At 33.1% G+C, this 19,925-nt stretch overlaps 1 protein-coding gene across 5 annotated transcripts; it reads right to left on the minus strand.

The window, feature by feature from the left end:
- Positions 1 to 2,078: 2,078 nt before the first annotated feature.
- LOC111619836 (kelch domain-containing protein 3-like) lies at positions 2,079 to 16,444 on the minus strand. 5 transcript variants are annotated; one of them, XM_023361654.1, is made up of 4 exons: positions 16,035 to 16,444; positions 15,655 to 15,838; positions 3,236 to 3,398; positions 2,081 to 2,668 (listed from the first exon to the last, which is right to left on the minus strand). In XM_023361654.1, exons 2-4 carry the CDS (start codon positions 15,691 to 15,693, stop codon positions 2,487 to 2,489), a joined length of 384 nt encoding a protein of 127 aa, XP_023217422.1. In that variant the 5' UTR covers positions 15,694 to 15,838; positions 16,035 to 16,444; the 3' UTR covers positions 2,081 to 2,486. The 5 variants fall into 5 exon arrangements, 3 of the variants coding, with proteins under 3 accessions (XP_023217420.1, XP_023217422.1, XP_023217421.1); XR_002755827.1 differs by lacking the exon at positions 15,655 to 15,838 and having other exon boundaries at positions 2,578 to 2,668; positions 16,035 to 16,130; positions 16,236 to 16,442; XM_023361652.1 differs by lacking the exons at positions 15,655 to 15,838; positions 16,035 to 16,444 and adding an exon at positions 7,637 to 10,489 and having other exon boundaries at positions 2,079 to 2,668.
- Between the last annotated feature and the right edge of the window lie 3,481 nt (positions 16,445 to 19,925).

Genomic DNA, 19,925 nt, shown 5'->3' on the forward strand with positions numbered 1-19,925 from the left:
TTTTTCACCTGAAGAAGAACCTAAGTGGGTTCGAAAACGTTTGTGGGAACTTTTTAACCGGATTTTTGTATTTAATTTCGCACCGTAAAGGTTTGTGGTTGATTAATTTCTAGTGCTTCTTCTCCCAAACAATGGAGCAAGATGGCAGCTTGAGTTTCATTGTTCTTCGTCGTGAGTTCAGTCGCTGTCGAATAAAGTAGGTAACTTTTCTTAAATTTCTTCGAATTTGCTCCTAAGTCACCTTCTACCAACATCGATTTTGGAGGAGGAAGATTTTGAAACGTGGACATGTTGAATCCAGTACGGGAGAGTCTTTCGTCTTTCTCTAAACGTTTGTCAACTGCGCCATGTTATGTTTATTGTCTCGGGGTTACAACCAAAGTGAGCGCTCAGGTACCGTTCCCGTGATGCATCAGCAAAGATCGCCACTGGCGGACTCACTAATATTTTACATTTTAACATTTCCAATACAATACATATTACACAACACACACACAAATGCTTATGTATATTTGAATGGATTTGAGTAACATAAAACCAAATGACATTCAAACCATACATGATAAATGCAAATAGATTGCCTCAATGAGCACCCTTCATAAAGTGTGAGCTTTTAATAATAATGTGTTGTTTTGTGTTTAGAATAAATTTTTTTGTTTATGCATAGAATATGTTCTATTCATTTTTATTATAAGAAACAATTACTTTTTTGCTACCTGTATGTCAAAAAATTATGTCATACAGGTTATACAGGATTTTGTTGTAAAGCAATGATATCTATGAGGGGGCCAAAAGGGATTAATTCCATATCAGAACAGCAAAGGTTCCACTTGCATATGGGTGGTGGTGATGGAGACACAGAAACAAGCACCTTTACATGAAACTGTTTATTTGGAATTAAAGGTTTGCTTACACAAGCCAATGACTAGTCCTTTTCTTTCAAGAAACAAAGTTCATCCTAATAATCCTTTAACAAGTTGATCGCCCCTTTCTGAAGGAGTGAGTCCGTAGGCAGCCGAGGCAGCAGCGGGGTGGTGTTCGGCGAGAGGTGTTTGGACACAAGTCGTGCTCTTGGAGTACTGTGTAGAGGATGGAGTGATGACGATTTCACTTGGGATAATGGGCATCACAGGTTTGATGGCTTGACACAAGTAAAGAGAACTGTGTGTTCTGTTCTGCTACTGCTCACATGGTCAGCCTGTGCATCGTTGTTCTTGAAAGCTGGAGTTTTATAGATTTCTGTCCTCAATCGCCCATTCCGATTGGTTGCTTTCCCTCATCCTCACTCTCTGACTGGTCAATCTCTTGTTACTAGGTGTAATGGGAGCCCAACTTGGATTGCAGGAGAGGTCAAACTCGAAGTTTAAATCGACCTCCTAACTGGAAATGATCAATCTTAGTCTTAGGACTTACATTCCTTTGTTGTTTACAAAGTTCATGTCGTGTTCTTGAACAAAAAATTCTATGTCTAGCTTCATTTTTTCTCTTCTTTAAAACATTTTGATGCAAATTTTAGTGACAGTTTGGACCTGTCCAGAACCTCATATAACACTGCTAATCAGTCTTACACCTTCATTCCGCTTGTCAAATAGGCCATGTTTTACTTTCTTATGAAAAAATAGAAATATTGACCATAGAGAAATATCTTTTAGTTAGCATGTATTTAACTACCAAATAAACGTTAGTACTAAGTATTACATGACTTGCATGTTGCAATATTCTATCATATTGTTTTCTTGTCTCCTCTACTAACCAACCCCTTTATTCTATAAATAATTGTTTACTTGCTTACTGGAGAATTCAACTTAAAAATAAAAAACCATTCAACTATCCAGCATAATTCTTTAATAACATAAAAACGTTTTCAAACACATTAAGCGTTCATCATCAGTTATTTCTCCAATTCGAAACGGGAAATTCAAAAAATTATGCAATCAAATTTCAAATAAATGGTTAATGTAAAAAATTAAAAGGTAACATGTTATAAACGAAAATGTATTTAATAAATAATAATAAAAATAAATAAAAATAAAATATCTATCAAAGATCATCCTAAGTCCGATTAAGCCTTTTTTTATAGATCTATGCCAATTCGTTGCAAAAAGATTTCCAAGCAGACGAAAGCCCGTCAGCATCCCTATAGTTGATACACTGCGTGCTCTTCTGCGCCCTGTGGATTTCCATCTTTTCGAGATATTTTGCCGCATGTCTAGATGTAGTGTCGTATTTTGCCGCATGTCTTGATGTAGATGTAGAAATTCATTGTATTGTCCGTGTATCACCCGAGAATGTAGATGTTTGACATGGTCGCTCTGACCACGTGTAATAAAGTTTTGCTACAGTTTGTGTAGTGGTGAAATTTGATTTAAATTTGGATCTCACAACCACGTTGGCATTCAATAGCATTAGTATTTGGAAAAAGATTGGTAGGATAAAATGCCAAAATAGTATTTTTAATTCATTAATTAAATTTATAATTAACATTTCTATTTCAAAATTATACACTCACCTGTATTGAAACAATAAATATTATCATGCATTATTTCATTTCCACCCCATAAATAGGCATTATTTTTATAAGCAACAACTGTATGCCCATAGCATTGTAAAGGTATATCATTATCACTCCATTTGCTTTTATATTCTATTCTCTTCCATATCAACAATTCTGTCAAAAATAAATAAAACTCCTCAGATTTTCATAATATAAATAATGATTTAAATCAGTGATTTGCTTTTTATCCTTATATTACTATAACTGAATATGTTAGCACTAAGTTTTGGTTCTACAGAGGACTTATCACACACTGTTTACACAGCCAAAGAAATCATACAGAAATGGATGAACACTGGTTTATTGCAATGACAGTATGCATTTCAGACAGTCTATCTGTTTCTCTTCAGCCATGTATGTTACAAATTGTGGGTTACAGGAATATAAAGTACAATTGGTTTTCATTAAAAACATTACAATTAATGTTTAAATTAATTTAAAATATATTTAATTAATATATACTTAAATAGAACATTCCATTTGTTAACAAATGTGGTTCCCTTCCTTTTGGATTCATACAGACCTTTTATTTTGTATACAATATAGAACCTCCATAGAGTGAAAACTTAGTGCTTACATATTCGATTATTAAATAATGATTTTATTATATCTAATATTATAAATATTACTGCATATTTCCATTTATATGTAAAATTTTGATGTTAATCAAATAATAATCACCTGTTATTAATATGTGAACTTCAATCTGAATTTCACCTAAAGTAGTAGTAACATTGTAACCACCAAAAGAGTATATATTTCCATTTATTTCTACAACAGCATGATTGACATATTGTAAAGTTGTGTTATTGAATCCAATCCAATGAGCAATAGACTTAATTTCCTGTTTTAAAATATATTGAATATTAATTCTAAATTAAATAGTAAATTTATTATAACAAATATTAGCATATAAATAAATAATTATTGAAAAAATAAAATAATAAAATATTTCAATGATATCATGTTACTGTTTTATTGAAAGTTAAAATCCAGTAGAATCTGCTTAGTGCTATCACTTTAGGGCTTGCCTATACTCCAAATGGTATCATTAAACAAGATAAGTAAATAAAATTACAATTATGAGATATTCTGGTTTTATTGGCTCTGACATTAAAAAGACATGTTAAAACAACTAAAAAAATGTATGACCTGAAGACTTATTAATCATTATTATTAACAGTAATTCATCTAGCATATAATTGAAGTTAGAAATGCCAGTAAATTAAATTACAGTAATACCTCGACTTATGCTACCCTGACTTATGCAAACTTGGAGTTACGCAAATTTCAAATCTCGTCTATTCGTCTTTTGTTTGAGCGCCACATAACTCTCGATTACTCACTCCCCCCACACTTTTGTTCAGCTTACATGTTCGGACGTGTTGTGCAGAATCGACACATAGCTACAATTTATTTTGTGTTATTTATTTCTGTGTTTGTTATATCTACGGAGACTTGAGAGACTCTATATGGTGATTTCTTGTAACTGTGAACGAATCAAAAGACAAGATAAGATTAACGAGAACATTTATTAGCTTACATACATTCGATTTGGATTTTACACAAATTGCGAAATTATACCCCGACTTACGCGAATTTGACTTACGCGGTTATTGCTCGGTCCCACCTATCGCATAAGTTCGTGGTATCACTGTACAGTACAAAGCAAACAACAAATAAAAGTATTAACCAGGGCCATGTGGTAGATTTTCTCAGCATGATGCAGGTCTTCGAAATGCCACCCCCTTATGGTGCTGCCTCTCTGTATCATAGCATGGCATGACCCTGGTATTAACATTTGACATTCAAAGGACTTGTTTGAAGATTTCCAAAAACAGTAGTTAAGAGCATTACACAACAACAAACCTATCTATATAAATCCACCTATCCTAATGCTCTATCTCTGTCCCCAAACCATCATACTACTAACTTTGACTATCCGGATGATTGAATGGATTCAGCAGTGGCATGCAGTGACATCTGATGATAAGGAAGCTGTGCTTGCCCTGAATTGAATCATTGGAAGCATTATATGATATTTTGGTGTGTAGCATTCACCAGCTAAACTGCATGAGGTTGGTGCTTTGTAAAGCACATGTGTGAATGCCTGTAAACTGGCTGCTTTATACCATTCACATATTTTCGCCATGGAAGCTGTCCTGTATTCGACAATACAATACTTCCATTGGGAATATAATGTACGAATTTATATTTGAATCATAATAGCAATCTTATCATTTTTTCAACACGTAGTATAAGAAATTTGTAATAAGATACATAACGTGGTTATAATAAAATATTAATTTTAATTAATTCAAAGTACATTAAAATATGAAAATAATTGCACAATATGTATTTATATTTTAGAAAATACAAGGGAAGCGACACTTTCACAGCTTCCATGGATGACACGCCACTGGGATTCAGTATTATTTAAGAAAAAGACTAATATGATGGTTTGGAAGCATTTAGCACTCAGGAAAATTACCATTCTTATAGCAAACATTGAGCATTCATACAAGTATCATTCATCTATCTTAGAGTTGTTTGATTTAATGTCACTCTTCCTTTTTCAACTTTGAAGGCTCTTTTTATCTCTAATCTAGGAGCATATCTATGGGTAATCTCATCTCTGGCTCATTATGTGAACTTGTAGTTTAGCATCTGGAGCAGACTATGTTACTGTACTTTCAGAATTTTATCTATTCCAGATATGTGGATATTTTGATTATTTGGACTTGTGAACTGCCCATCCACACTTTATCATCATCAGTAACAATTTATAAGGATTGACCTTATGTTTGGAGCAATGTAGTGACTACAAAGTACATTTTTTGGACATTCTCATCACTTTACACAACTGTAATTTCACTACAGGCATATATTGTAAAGCTTTGTACAATCCCATCTATGTCTCATGACTCACCTAAATACAAGTCAGCAGCCTTTTCTGTCCTGGTCTGGACAGCATATTCCTACTGTTCTAATGCACATCTTACACAAAGTGAGATACAATGCATTTATCCATAGCACATATATCCGTGCCAAAGCACATAGCTACCAGCCCAGCTTTATCATAGTCTTAATACAATGTTTTTTGAATCAGACTATGTTCTAATGTTGCCATTTTTTCAAAATCACTGACCTAGACGGCAGGTGAGGTTTGTTCAAACAGAGTTCCTGACGCATACACAATGTCATTTTGCAATGCAAAGAATAACGTACAGTGCATGCTGGTTCTAAATCAGTTACAGTTAGGGACTAGGGAGACTTGGGTAGGAGTAACGTAAGTAACTAAATTAAGAAAAAACAACTACAGATGACTTAGCTCTATTAGATATTGGAGACGTGTACAAATATGAATTGTACAAGAAAAAAAAAAGGGGGTCGACAGGTTGTGCATGATATTCCTGCACAAAATTAATAGTTCACCCGGACAGTGAGTCAATTCCCGGACTGTCCAGGTGAAAACTGGACGGGTGGTAACACTACTATGTTCAACCCTACAGAAAAAAAGCCATTTAGAACTGTTACTTATAATGGTCTGTTACAAAATTAACAACACAGTTGCCTATCAGTATTATGGAAAATGTTTATTTATGCAATTAATTTCAAAATTACATAACTGTCCTCTTCAGGCAATATTGGGTATGTTCGTAAAGTCAAACAAGTTAAACGCATTAGTAATGAATCATTCAAAAAGTAGTAATCTCGTTCAGTGCGCATGCTCTGCAGTGATGATGTTTTCAAATGAAACTCTAAAGAAGTTCATGAAGGAAAGAGTTAGTTTACTTTGTTAAGAAAATGATGCCTGATGATATCAATGTTTCTAAATCTAGTTGAGTGTTTAAATTGTGAATTAAAAGGTGAAATGATTGAAATAACTGTCCACCCAAAGCAATCTAAGAAAAATATTTCAGATAAGGGGCACTAGCAACATTCATACCTTCGATTTTAGAAACATCCATTTAGTTATAAACAAATCATTCAAAAAATTTAACGAAATAAAAATAACGATGATGTCATTCTCGTTTAATTCGTTTAACTCATTCAACTTTATGAACATACCCATTATCATTCACAGAGTACAACATGGAATTCATATAAAACGGAAAAATCAACAGTGTTATAGGGGGGTTGACTGTACTTCCATTCCATATTTGTAACATGTATTGTGTTATTCTCACCCTGTGTTTTTGTAACATCTCTTGCATACTTACTGCTGGAGGTGCTAATGGTCTTGTTCTGTCAGGTGTGCATCCAAATAAGTCTAGCCATGCCATCATGCAGGACACACCTTGATTGATGGAAAGGAAAAAGTGACAACTACAAAGATATTGTGGCTGTATGCTATAGTATATATATATTTTATTTTAATTTCTATACTTTCCTTTGTTTCCTTTGTCTATTGTTTGTCCCTTCTAGAAATTTCCTTCTCAACTCTTTCTTCTTGGGTGGTGGTGACTAATCCCTTGGAACAAAAGAGAGGAATGTGGCCCTGAGGGCAATGTGTATGAACAATGGCTGGGACTCCGACAAGGTAGGATGGAAGGAGTGAATTCTCTAGTGCGTTTCAGCAGCGCGTAGCAAAGAAGAAGTCGAATGAAAGAATCAAAAAAAATTCAATTGAGAAAGATTATTGAGCTCCAAGATTTCCATCAAAATAAACTGAGAAGGAATAAGAACTATCAAGCAACTCCAAGAGAGCAAGCATTCTGGAAATCCACCACCCCAAGATCATCATCAGTATTTGGGTACCCACTTTCCTCTATCCATCATTGGTTTCTGATTCTTAAATTCTCCCTCACTTAATTGTAATTAGTTGTAGTTAGTTGTAAGCACATAATTATGTGCTTACAACTGTACTGTCTATGATATACCGAAGTATATCTTAGTATAAAGATAATGAATTGCACTGAGGACTTTCACAATAAGAAAACACCAATTCGGACTGACACTATTAATTTAATTAACAATATATTTTACCTGATGACAAACTTGTCTACCATGAAAGATAGAGAACAAATTTATACAATTGGTTACAAGATAACATATACAATTGCCGTATTTCTATCGTACCTCTTTACAATTTACGATCCTTTTGTTCCTATACACAGTCCTTCTTTTCTTACTTCCTATTCTCAGAACTGTCCTTAATGTTTTTTCTGTATCGAATCTTCCTTTAGTAGTATCACCGCTCCTAATCTCAGGATGACATCGAACAAACCAAGACAGAAAAACAAAAAAAGGAAATGTGCCTTCCATGTAAATGTGCCCCTTTTTAAATACTCCCTCCATCTGGGTTCTTCCTTTACCCAAGGGGCAATTTGCGCAGCCAATCACAGCCATGATATGGAAATACCTTATGCAGAGAACTATATTTCTAGTCGTGGAGCACTACACAACTAATATATGTATTGCAAAATTATTGAAGATGGGAATTTATTGTGTCATGAAAATAGAAGTGATAACAATTTGATAAAAATTGTAGTACGGCTTGTATTATACTTTTGTACTGGGACAGAGAATAGTTGGCATCCTAAAAACCTGTCTGAATTCATGCGAAATAAAGATATTTCTTATATATAGTTGTATCTTGTAACTCTATTCGCACTTCACATCACAATATAAGAATGAGAAAATTAATATGGCTTTTTTTTTTGGGCTTCTCAATGAACTTAACCATCAAAGAACAAAAGGACTCTTTATCTTTATTCCAAGTATTGCACACCACTAGAATATACATATATAGAAAAGATCAGGTTCTTTTTTGGAACAGTGCTGTGCTTCAGCAATGGCTAACAGGAGAAGGAGAAAGTGACCAAAACCAAAGTACATTCAACAAATTTCTCATATGTTAAATATTATACAGACCAATATGCTCAGAGGTGAGAACTTCTTGATGTTTGTTAACCCACAAGGGATGAATGGTGAATATAGAGTGATATCGTTGGATCCTTTTGGAGTGTGACAAGTTTATTACATATTATGCATAATTCCCATCTAACTGACATCTAATGAATATATTGGTGCCACTAAAACCAAAGAACACCAAGACTCTATTACAAAGCATTTGTCTTGGCTTCATTTACTTTGGACAGAGACATAGAAATATTTTTTAATAAAATCATCTTATCCACCAAGCCACAGTTCCATCACATCTTAGATATTTGGAGATACTGTACTTATATAAAGCTATTACTAAGAGGAAAGCTATCAAACAGTGGGGATACAGCATCAATGTTGCATGCCTGGTAGCATTATTTGAACTGAAATAATAATCTTCCATTTGTACTGCACTGTTTTATTCATTTACGTTTACAGTTTTGTTCCTTTTTGTAATCAATTCTTGATTTGTATTATTTTGTAGTAATTAATTTAATTATTGTATTAATTAACTATTTGTTCAGCTCTTGCATATGTGACATTACGTATCAGATGAATACTTTTGAATTTGATTTTCGGTTTGATTTGTATTCCATCTTTAGAACCTGAAGATAACATTAAAAAAAGATTGAAAACGTTAGTTCTGTCAATAAGTTGTTTATTCAATACTGGATTTAGGGGTTTTTAGACTTTTCATGGTAAATACATTCAGTTTCTAAGGGAATTTACATTTTATATATATACCGATTGTATCAATTTTATGGAACATCTCTGCATTTAAACTAAGCCTCTTTTTTGTACTAGGAATTATGTCTAGGAAGTTATTGTTAAAATAAATATTTTAAAGAGCTTTAAAACTATTCTTAATTAACAAAAATAATTCCACAAATGATGAAGTCCACACAGCAGACCTTTACTTGTAGGCTATTGCTAGAGTTGTAGTTTTATCCTCCCTATAGTCAACTTCCATTGAAACTGCCCATTAATTTACATAAAATTAAAATTTGAGACTTCATGTGACTTTGTCATATTGCGACAAAATTGAGGCAGAGCTGGAAGACAGTCTTTGCACTTGTTAGGCATAGAAGAGGCAATCCTTGTACCTGATGGTCATGAAATTTTTGAGAAAGAACTCAATTCTATAAGGGGATGTTTGTAAATGACATCTACACTGGAAGGGATGAAGGGGTTGTGCTTCAGTGGAAGTCTGGCTACAGTGTTCCCTGACACAGAGGGACACTTTCTATAGGATATTGCACTTGTTGCCATGCTCAATTGGTCTCAGATTAGTGCAAAGAACATGACTGAGTTCCATTTGCCTCATTTGTGGCTCAGTCACTTGATCAAGCATTTGTGGAACAAGATGAAAAGATCCATTTAAAGCTTAGAAATATCATAATCCAATTCGAACCAACTAAGAGCTACTACAGTAGAGTCCCGAAAACGCGGCCTAATGTGGACTGACAGGTGGCTGAGTTTGTGAAAATGCCAGGAATGGGATTAAAAAAGAATAAGTATGAGTGTTTCCTCAGAAAATACTGTACTGTGCCTTATGTCTTTTCTTGTCCCCCCTTTGCCACATGGTGGGTCTGACTCAGTAGAGAGGAGTTGTGTAATCCCGGGGTGTGTAACTGAGGGTGAATGTTTTATTGGAGGGTGTGTCTCGAGGAGAAGTCAGAACAGAAGTAAGGAGAGGAGGGGAAGAAGCAAAGTAGTGGTGGTGGTAAAATTGGATGGAAAAGTAAAGACTGTGCAACCAAATCAGTGTGGAGATTGACGGAATTTGTCAAACTGTTTTCTGCCTAGAGGGAAGAAAAGGAAGAGATTTACCTCAAACCCATTTTGTCGGTATGTTTTGTCTTCATGTTTCGGGAGTTTTGAGCAGTATATTGTCGGGATATTTGATGTTAACGATATCCAGTATACTAGATTGTTGGGCTCCGTAAGTTCCTGTGTCTTAATCTTTTAGTACTGTAAATATCACGTACCTTAGAAAAAACCTTTAACTGATGCGAAATAAAAATTTAATAGTACAAACGTTTTCAGACTCCTCCTGGGTCCATCTTCAGGCAAAAATCGTTTGAAGATTTACGAAGTACGAAAAATATTTGTTTAGAACGATTTTTAAAACCGAAAAGATAGAACGGAATCATGTGATCTATCTCTGAACGTCGTGTCTTCTACGTCATATTGACAGATATTTAAATATTTTCCATCGTTTTTAAAGATTTTAAGAATAACTTTGTTGTTAAGACCACAAAACATATCACATAATTTTAGATAACCCATTTACTTCCTTTCTTTTAGGATTACGACGCACTTAAACCTCCTGTTGTAATAGGGCCTGCCATGCCAAAGAAAGAGAGATTTCATCTCTGGAATTGATCGGTGATGTAGTGTTGTATGCCTTGCATAATTCTATCTGCTCCAACCATTTGAGATGGTCTAAATATGAGGTAGTGGTGATTAATTTAGCATTTGAAAAGTCCGCAGTTACTTCTGGATCAGACGCGTAAGTTGATAAGGAAGTGGTACATTTATTTTGCTGGATGTCACGCATATGTTCTTTCAATCTGATCCCAACAGCTCGTTTTGTTGAGTCTATGTAAATTAAGTCCTTCCCAAAATGATGGTCCCTAAGTGGCACTTTATATACCCCCGGCATTCTTTCTTCCTTAGATTTGTCTTTTCCATTACGTAGAATACCAAATATGGTTGGGCATCTTCTGAAGGTTAGGGAGATACCTTTCTGCCGTGCGATTCTATTATGTATTGATTTCAACAGTGGATTGTAAGTAACTGACACCCTCGATTTATCCTCCTTTTGGTTAGCATCTATTGAATTAATTCTTTTAGAAGGAGACATTGTTTCTCCAAACCATTGTGACATTTTTTGTATGATGTTATGGTATCCACGCTGTTTGGCCACTTCGTATAGGTATTGTATTTCCTGTTCTAAGGCCTCTTGAGTAGAAGAGTGTGAGTGAGCCCTTTTAACTAGAGCCCTGAACCATCTTGTATTGGACAGGGTCACATGAGTCTGCCTGGATATAAATTAATCACCACCACCTCATATTTAGACCATCTCAAATGGTTGGAGCAGATAGAATTATGCAAGGCATACAACACTACATCACCGATCAATTCCAGAGATGAAATCTCTCTTTCTTTGGCATGGCAGGCCCTATTACAACAGGAGGTTTAAGTGCGTCGTAATCCTAAAAGAAAGGAAGTAAATGGGTTATCTAAAATTATGTGATATGTTTTGTGGTCTTAACAACAAAGTTATTCATAAAATCTTTAAAAACGATGGAAAATATTTAAATATCTGTCAATATGACGTAGAAGGTATGACGTAGAAGACACGACGTTCAGAGATAGATCACGTGATTCCGTTCTATCTTTTCGGTTTTAAAAATCGTTCTAAACGAATATTTTTCGTACTTAGTAAATCTTCAAACGATTTTTGCCTGAAGATGGACCCAGGAGGGGTCTGAAAACGTTTGTACTATTAAATTTTTATTTTGCATCGGTTAAAGGCTTTTTTCTAAGGTACGTGATATTTAGTTAAATCCGATGTGCAGATGATAATTATTATTATTTTAGTACTGTATGCTCCCAGACAAAATTAAAGGGTTATTTTGTAAACCGGGATAGTTGTCTTTGTCTAGTCCCTATTGAGTTTAGTGGATTTCCCCTGCCAAGCGTCTGCTCCATCAAGCACGCTTGTTCTAAATTCTCCCTTCGTAGAAATCACTTAAGTTCAACGTGTCAATTCATTCTCACGTTTTATACTCTCACAGTACTGTACTTGTATGTATTGTTTGCTTGAGAATACAACAGAGAATAAACTGCCCAAATACCCTTAAACAAAGGAAAAGTACGTACTTTATGAAGGCATATAATTTTCATTTTCATGTAGTAAAACTACATGAAAATGAAAATTAATGAATACACAGTGTACAGTAATTTACCTGATAAGACAGACCTCAGAAAAATACTTTATGAGGCATAAAGCTGTCTATAATGAAAATTAACTAGGGTTTTTTTGCCCTGCCAGGGTGTGGCTGAGTTATCCGGATTGCCAGGTTATCAAGTGACAAGTTTTTAGGACTACTGTATTATGTCAGCATAGGTCACTATTTCTGCACAATTCCAAGACATTGTAGAATCTGTCTAGTAGAATTTCAGCTGTGATCAAAGCTAGAGGAGAACCAACTTGTTATTAGTATGACATGTCTCTAATAATTTGGCCACTCAGTGTATGCTATATAAGTAGTTGTGCACAAACTTTTGTGCAAAAACCTTGAATTTGTATTATTTGAAATATTTTCATATCTTTTGAATTGGAATTGAATTTTTAACATGCTGAACCTAAATGTTATTGGCTGTCAGCTTTTTAAAAAATTTTTTGAATGCATAGAAACTGAACTGTCTCTCACCTGGAAAATTTAATCTATCTTTTGAATTCAATCAAACTTGTCCTTATACCTGAAGAGGACTATAACAAGGGACCAAAAACATTTGTATCCTGAAGAAGCTATCTGCTTGAAATAGTGTTTGAGGCAATTTAAGGTAATTAAAATTAAATAATTACAAATGTTCTATTAACAAGTCTATTCAAATCTATTCCTACCATTTTGTATCATTTGAATACATCATGATGTCAATTTATATTTTACTATGGAAGATTTTGCAAAGGAAAAGAGCAGTTGATGCACTTGAAGATATAAGTGAAAATATAAAACTACGGCGTCTATATAGCAAAGAAAGGAAAAGAGAAAAAGTGATCCAACACAAAAAAATTGAGAGTGACTGCCATGATTACAATCATGGTTTCTTTAAGTTTCTTTATAAAGATTTCACTTCTAATATTTACCTATTTATTTCAACTTTTCTAAAACTCCCTGGATAGAAATACAGTTGAACCTGTCTATTTCAACCATGTTTATCTCGAAAACCTCTTTATCTCAAAATTAATTTTTTTCCCTGTATTTTCAGTCTAAATTCAATGTATTTTCCATGTTTATTTCAAATAATTTTTTCCCAAAATCTCTATATTTTAAATTATGGACTGAAGTGTAAATTACAAATTCAAAACTCCAATGACTACATTTTGATAGCATAAATTACAGTTAAAAAACAACTCTTGCATTTCAGTATATAGCTGAAATTAATGATGCTTTTCTCTGATTGGCTACAAGTTTGGCTTGTGTCTTATTGGTTAAACTATTGACAAACTATTTGTTAAGGCAAGGCCACTTGATCGCTTCGCTAGTAAGGCCGTCCGCCGTAAGGAAAATTGCCGTATTCACACTGTTTCCATTTTTTGCCGCTGCGAAAGATTTTGGCGCTAGTTATCGGTGAGAATCGTCTGTTGAGTAAATTGGTCGTTTTGTACTTTTGTGTGCGAGTATAGCTATTTTATGAAATTGTGATAATTACATATAGTTATAGTTGTATTTAGTTATACTTATTCGTGAGTTATATACGGTTGACGGGATTTCTCTTCAACAGCAGCTTGGTATATAGATATAAATACATTCATTGTGTGGTCAAACTGTGGAAAAAGTTCTCAGACTGCATCATAAGCCCATTTCTAGAAAAATATTAAAAGTCTAATGTTGTCTAATTCATATTGTAAATTTCTGATGAGGAGGAAGCTAAGTACATTTCTGGTCTTTGACTGAATTTTACAAACTGTAAAATTCAGTCAAAAACAGTGTACACTTTATTCAATAAATTAATTTTTCTTATGTAATAAGCTTTTGCTTTTTCTATAAAGAATTTTATTTATATTAGAGATGTAAACTGAAGCAATGTTACTTTTACCATAGTTATACTTTTAATTTCAACTTTAAAACAATATATGTTGCTTTTGTTCACATTTCTGTGTACTTCTCCAATATTAATTATAATAAGTTCGTAAATATGGTGATATTGAAGGTAACTTCAATATCACATATTTCCGTGCATATTTTTCGAAATTTTTTTACTAACTAAAAACTTTGCTTATTTTTGCAAAAAAATAAGCAAATTTTTTCGAAAGGTTATATCGGTATTTATTCTTACAGTCTTGATTAACAAAAGTAATAATTTTATAACAGATTTAATACACAACATTTTAATAATTATCATATATGGTCCGAAAATGTGAAAATTTTTATAGTAGACAGTGCATACTGTAGGTAACCTAGTTTTGCTAATTTTGCATACTTTTCGAGTAAAAAAAAAATTTACATTAACGATTAACTACTGGTATCTTTAAGAATCGAAAAGAGATGATTAAATAGTATTAATGTGAAAAAGTTTGTATTTTCCATGCCAATAATACTCAGTTATTATTTCTTCCTAAAAACGTCTTATGAAAATAAAGTGAAAAATACTGTTATTATTATTTCGCTTTTTTCACAAACTAGGGAACATCGTTTGCAGCAGCTCATTTCTTGATTGTCGAAAGTTTTCAACCTGCTTTAATGAGAAAAATATTTAAATGCAGCGACGTCTCCAAACTCCTCTATACTCTCCACCTGAATCGCTGACGATGGATGTCACCGATCGTCAGCGCCACAAGCGGAGAAAATATTAACTAGCGTCTATACGCTCGGTTCCATAGAGAGAGATAGTTGGCGGATGGCCTTACTAGCGAAGCGATCAAGTGGCCTTGGTTAAGGTATATCAAAAATATTTTATTAATGCCTAATACAAGTATGTACAGTACTGTACTCACTATTGTCTTAATAAAATACCATACTCCCAATCAAACATATTACTGTTTACTGTCTAGGAACCTCTATATCTTGAAACCTGTTCATCTCAAATTTTTTTTCTCATTCCCATGAAATTTGAGATAGATGGGTTCAACTGTATATATCTTTTTGGGTAGGGGGAACAATACTTCTTTTCCTCTATAAATTTGGTCTATTGGTCTGTATCTGATAGTGTTACATGTCAGTGGATGATTTAAAATTAGAATTGTATTAATTAATGTTGGTAGTAAAAATTGGTCCAGCCAGACCCATTCCTATGGATTTGTTTGCAGAAGCTTACAATCTTCAGATTGGATTAATTTTTATGCTAAACCATTTTTATTCCAATTCTTATGCTAAACTTTGTGCATACACAAGCTGGTAAAAAATCTATGCTAGGGTTTAACTTACATAATTATATTTTGCTCATAATATAAAAACCAAAAATAAATGATTTTATACTTTTTCATGAAGTCTTTTACAAACTTTTTGGAACATCATTTGTCATTTGTTTTGAAATATAGTTTTTCATCACTAGCATCTATAAAAGAGCACAAATAGGATCACTTATTATGTTGTAAGATATCTCAATAAAGATGTAAACTAAAACTAGCTTCATGAATAAAAATGCAAAGATGCAATAGACCTATGGAAAAAAGAAAGGAAACTTTTAGCAGCAACAGGAAAAAATAAACTATTAAATTTGTTTTCAAATAATTTCATATTTTTAATTTTTCATCACACTGTATAACTTTAAACTTGAAATTTATTAGAATTAACTAATTTGCTTTCATAGTAACAATTACATTCAAAAACTGTTATAATTTTATAAACAGACTTACATTTTCTACTACTTTTTTTTCCGTGCAATTTCTTCCAATGGATGTTTTTAGACAATCTAATATAATACCCAGCTTTGCAAGTTTAAATGAAAACTTCTGCAATTATAAAATGGAAAAAAATTACCGAAAAATTAAAAAATGACACTTTTCAAACGAAAACATTTGATGAAAAAACTTGTGTTTGAAAACAAACAGTAGTACGATTATCTGTTTATAGCAGAAGGGAAAAATCCCTTTCTAATACGATTGGCTATTTCTAATCTGGTTCTGGTTTCGGTTTCGACTCCCAATTAATACACTTAATCTGTAGTTTCTAGTACAGGATAAAACGGAGATAAGTCGTTTATCTTATTGTAAACAGTTAAAACGATTATATAACATTTGCCATTTACGAATTAAAAACAATTTAATTTATATACAGTATATATATAAATAAATAAATAAAAACAAAAATTAAGTTTTAATATATATATATATATATACTTAATTTTTGTTTTGTTTTTATTTATATAATTTTTCTATCAGGTGTGTTATTATATCATTAATAATTTGCAGTTTTTATTTCGAAAATAAGTAATAAATTGTTATCATAAATTAAAAACAATCATCAAAAGTTGTATTTTTATTAACTGAAGTCATTCCTAATTTAAAATAAATTTAAAAATCGATTAGTTAGCAATTGCGAAATTTAGATTTCATCATTGATATTTGCAACATGACCTGTTGCTACTGCAAACTAGTTATAGGCGAAATATCATGTTGCTTTTTCCTATTGCTGAGTAACTGAAATAACGGTAATAAATTGAGTCAGTATCACGAGCCTGTATATGAAATTAAATCACCTATGATAAAAGTAGTGTTGCCATTTTAAATGCAAATTCATTGAATTAATAGTATTATATTTTTTATAAGTATTTTTGAATTCAGTTCATATGTACACCATTTTGTGTGTTCATTCCAAATATGAACACACTAATTGGCAATTTTTCTTAATTGTTATAAATTACCTTTATTAAAATTTCTAAAGATAGATAAATGATTTTATTTTCTTTTAATTGTTTTTAGAATAATTTGAGAAAATATACTCCAGTTAATGATTACAATTACTTTAATTGAAAAGAAAAATAATTCTAACTATACAATTTCGATCTAATTTATTTTTGAACGTTCTACAATAAAAACAGTCTTATTGAAAATAATCGCTAAATTTTTAAAATTATTTAATTTGATGATAAAATATGCAGATAACATCCATCGCACTAAAATAATATTCCACTCCACCTCCACACTCCCAGAATGAAAATCCTAGATTTAAATGGTATTCAACTGCTACCACCATGCACTACGTAGCAGTTGAATGCCATTTAAACCTGAAGAATTAAGTTCTTGGGTACATCATTTTTTCAAAAAACTAAAAGTTCGCAATGATATGTATATTTGTGATTATTAAGGTAAATTGACTCGTGCTATATGGTTTACGGTCTGATATAATTTAATTCCTTCAGTTTTCACACCATAAACACACGACCAGACAACGCCGATCCTGAATTTCGGTAAGTAAACTTCTCTAGCACTGAGTTACATACAACAAAGAAAAAAAAATAAAAAGTTCGAACTTTTTCGAATAATAAAATTGAAGTTTCCAAATATTCGCACAGGCCTACTAAATATAGTATTATAAAAAATTATCTATTATGTAGATTGATTTTCCTTTCTGCACCCCTACTGAACAGTACCAAATGCGATTTTCGAGATCTCGTAGTAATGTAAACTATTAGATAAACGTGTGATGTAATAAATATTTTTCCCAACTGTCTAAAGTGAAAGGAATTTTTTAAAAATCACCAAAACATGGCTTTTTCCTAAAGTTTTCACTAAATCATCAGATCTAGTGAAATTTCGTGACAGTAACTATGGAAATAGCATTTTCTGCAGACAAGATTTGTTTTGGACGTCAAAAAGTCCGTTAATTAGTGTCTCTTGCTAAAAATAAGTCGTTCAAGGCAACGGTGGTGACTTCAATTTTATTTCTATTAATCAATTTGTTACATCAAGTTTAAAATTGTATTATGATATCCTATAATGACAGCACATGATTAAATTAAAGCGTTCTTTTAATTAAAAAGCATTTTACGTTGATTTATCAGTTTAGTGTTGAGCAGCAAATTATACATTAATCCTATCTATTTATTTGTATGATTTAATTTGAATTTTTCAAACTACGTAGTAATAATAATTAATTCGTTCGTAAATTGTTCTATTTTGTCTGCTAGTGTTAAGGTTGCCTTGGGGATAAAATCTTGGACAAAATGAGTTGTTTTCGAAAAATACTGGGGCGCTTTAATTCCGGAACATGCAAGATGTGTATTTTTACTTTGCCAATGACGGAATTATATTTAAAATGTGAAAAAAGAAAAGGATAGCTCATTGTAGAAACATTTCCTATAACTACATGGCAGTCGGAAAAATCCGTGACATCTGACAAATCTATTTAGTATGCAATAATTTTCGGGAAAATTTTGGGTCCTGAAAATATTCTGCACCTACTCCAGAGTAAAGAAAGACGTTCAGTCACTGGAAATGCGGACAGACGGTGTCTTTGTTAAACGTTGCAACTTTATTTATACAATTAAGTGTAATGAAATTAAATGTATTACCGTCGGCCATGTTTTTATATTTTTTATTTTACTTAAAGTTTTGTTTGTTCAATATTTCTATTTGCAATGAACGATAGTTTTACTGAAACGTAACATGTTCGATACTTGTTTAATTCTTTAGTACTTTTTAGTACTAAAACAAGAATTAAACGAGTATCGAACTTGTTACATTTTAATAACTTTAGATCTGGCAACGTTAGACATTTGTTGAGTTCGCACCGCTACTACCAATTTTTAGTTGACTTTGATACATGAATGGCGGCATTATCCTGTTGGAATTGCCAATTTTCTCCCCCAATAAGTGATCCAAAAGTTATTAAATTTTGATACAACAGTTTTTGATACAATGTAAGCAGGGGGCCTTAAAACTAAAACAAAAGCCGCAGTCGCTAAGTCTCTAAGTTCAAAAATGAATGACTCGCTCGGCCGGATGGCCAAGCGGTCAAGGTGGCAGCCTACCGCTCTGGGGGACCCGGGATCGAATAATCCCCCAGAATTTTTAAGGGGGGTCCGTCCGGATATGTCGGGCCCCGTCCCTTACCACCCAGTCACCCCATTGTGGGCCGGGCCGTACCCATAATGGGCTTGCAAAAAAGAGGCCCTCTTAGTGCCTACAGGGTGGAAAGAGTTAAAAAAAATGACTCGCTTTGATTTAGAGAAAATTGATGCAGATACACAGAATGTCCATATATATATATATATATATATACATACACATTGTGTATTACAAACTTATTTCATTAGTAAAAGTGCATAGTTGCAAAATAATTTATTTTTATTGTTTGGGTTACAAACAGTTCAAATCCGCTACTTTTGGAGCACAGCCACGCTACTTTTTAACCTTCAGATCTGGCAACGCTGATAAGGGGACCTTACGGTCTCGGAAATTCAGTTCGGGATGAGACTTCGCAGGTTAGTAGTATACCTCAAGGCAGCGGCGGCCTTATCCATTGCGAGGCTCTGGGCGGCAGATCTTTGCGAGGCCCTGGGCGGCAGAACTTTGCGAGGCCCTTGTCCTTTGTGCAAAGTATGTGAATTGAAATAGTAGGCACTTATTAATATTAATATATACTGTACTATAAATTAAATTTATTTTATTGTTATAACTAATAGCCAAGGATAAAATAAAAAGTTTTAAATATCAACTTTTTTCTACTTGGTTGTTGCGCGAGGCCCCTCCAAGAGCGAGGCCCCGGGCGATTGCCCTGCTCGCCACCCCCTAAGGCCGCCACTG

This window comes from Centruroides sculpturatus, unplaced genomic scaffold, assembly GCF_000671375.1.
Source record: "Centruroides sculpturatus isolate CEXI.00-Female unplaced genomic scaffold, Cexi_2.0 scaffold138, whole genome shotgun sequence".
In the NCBI taxonomy this organism is placed as follows: domain Eukaryota; kingdom Metazoa; phylum Arthropoda; class Arachnida; order Scorpiones; family Buthidae; genus Centruroides; species Centruroides sculpturatus.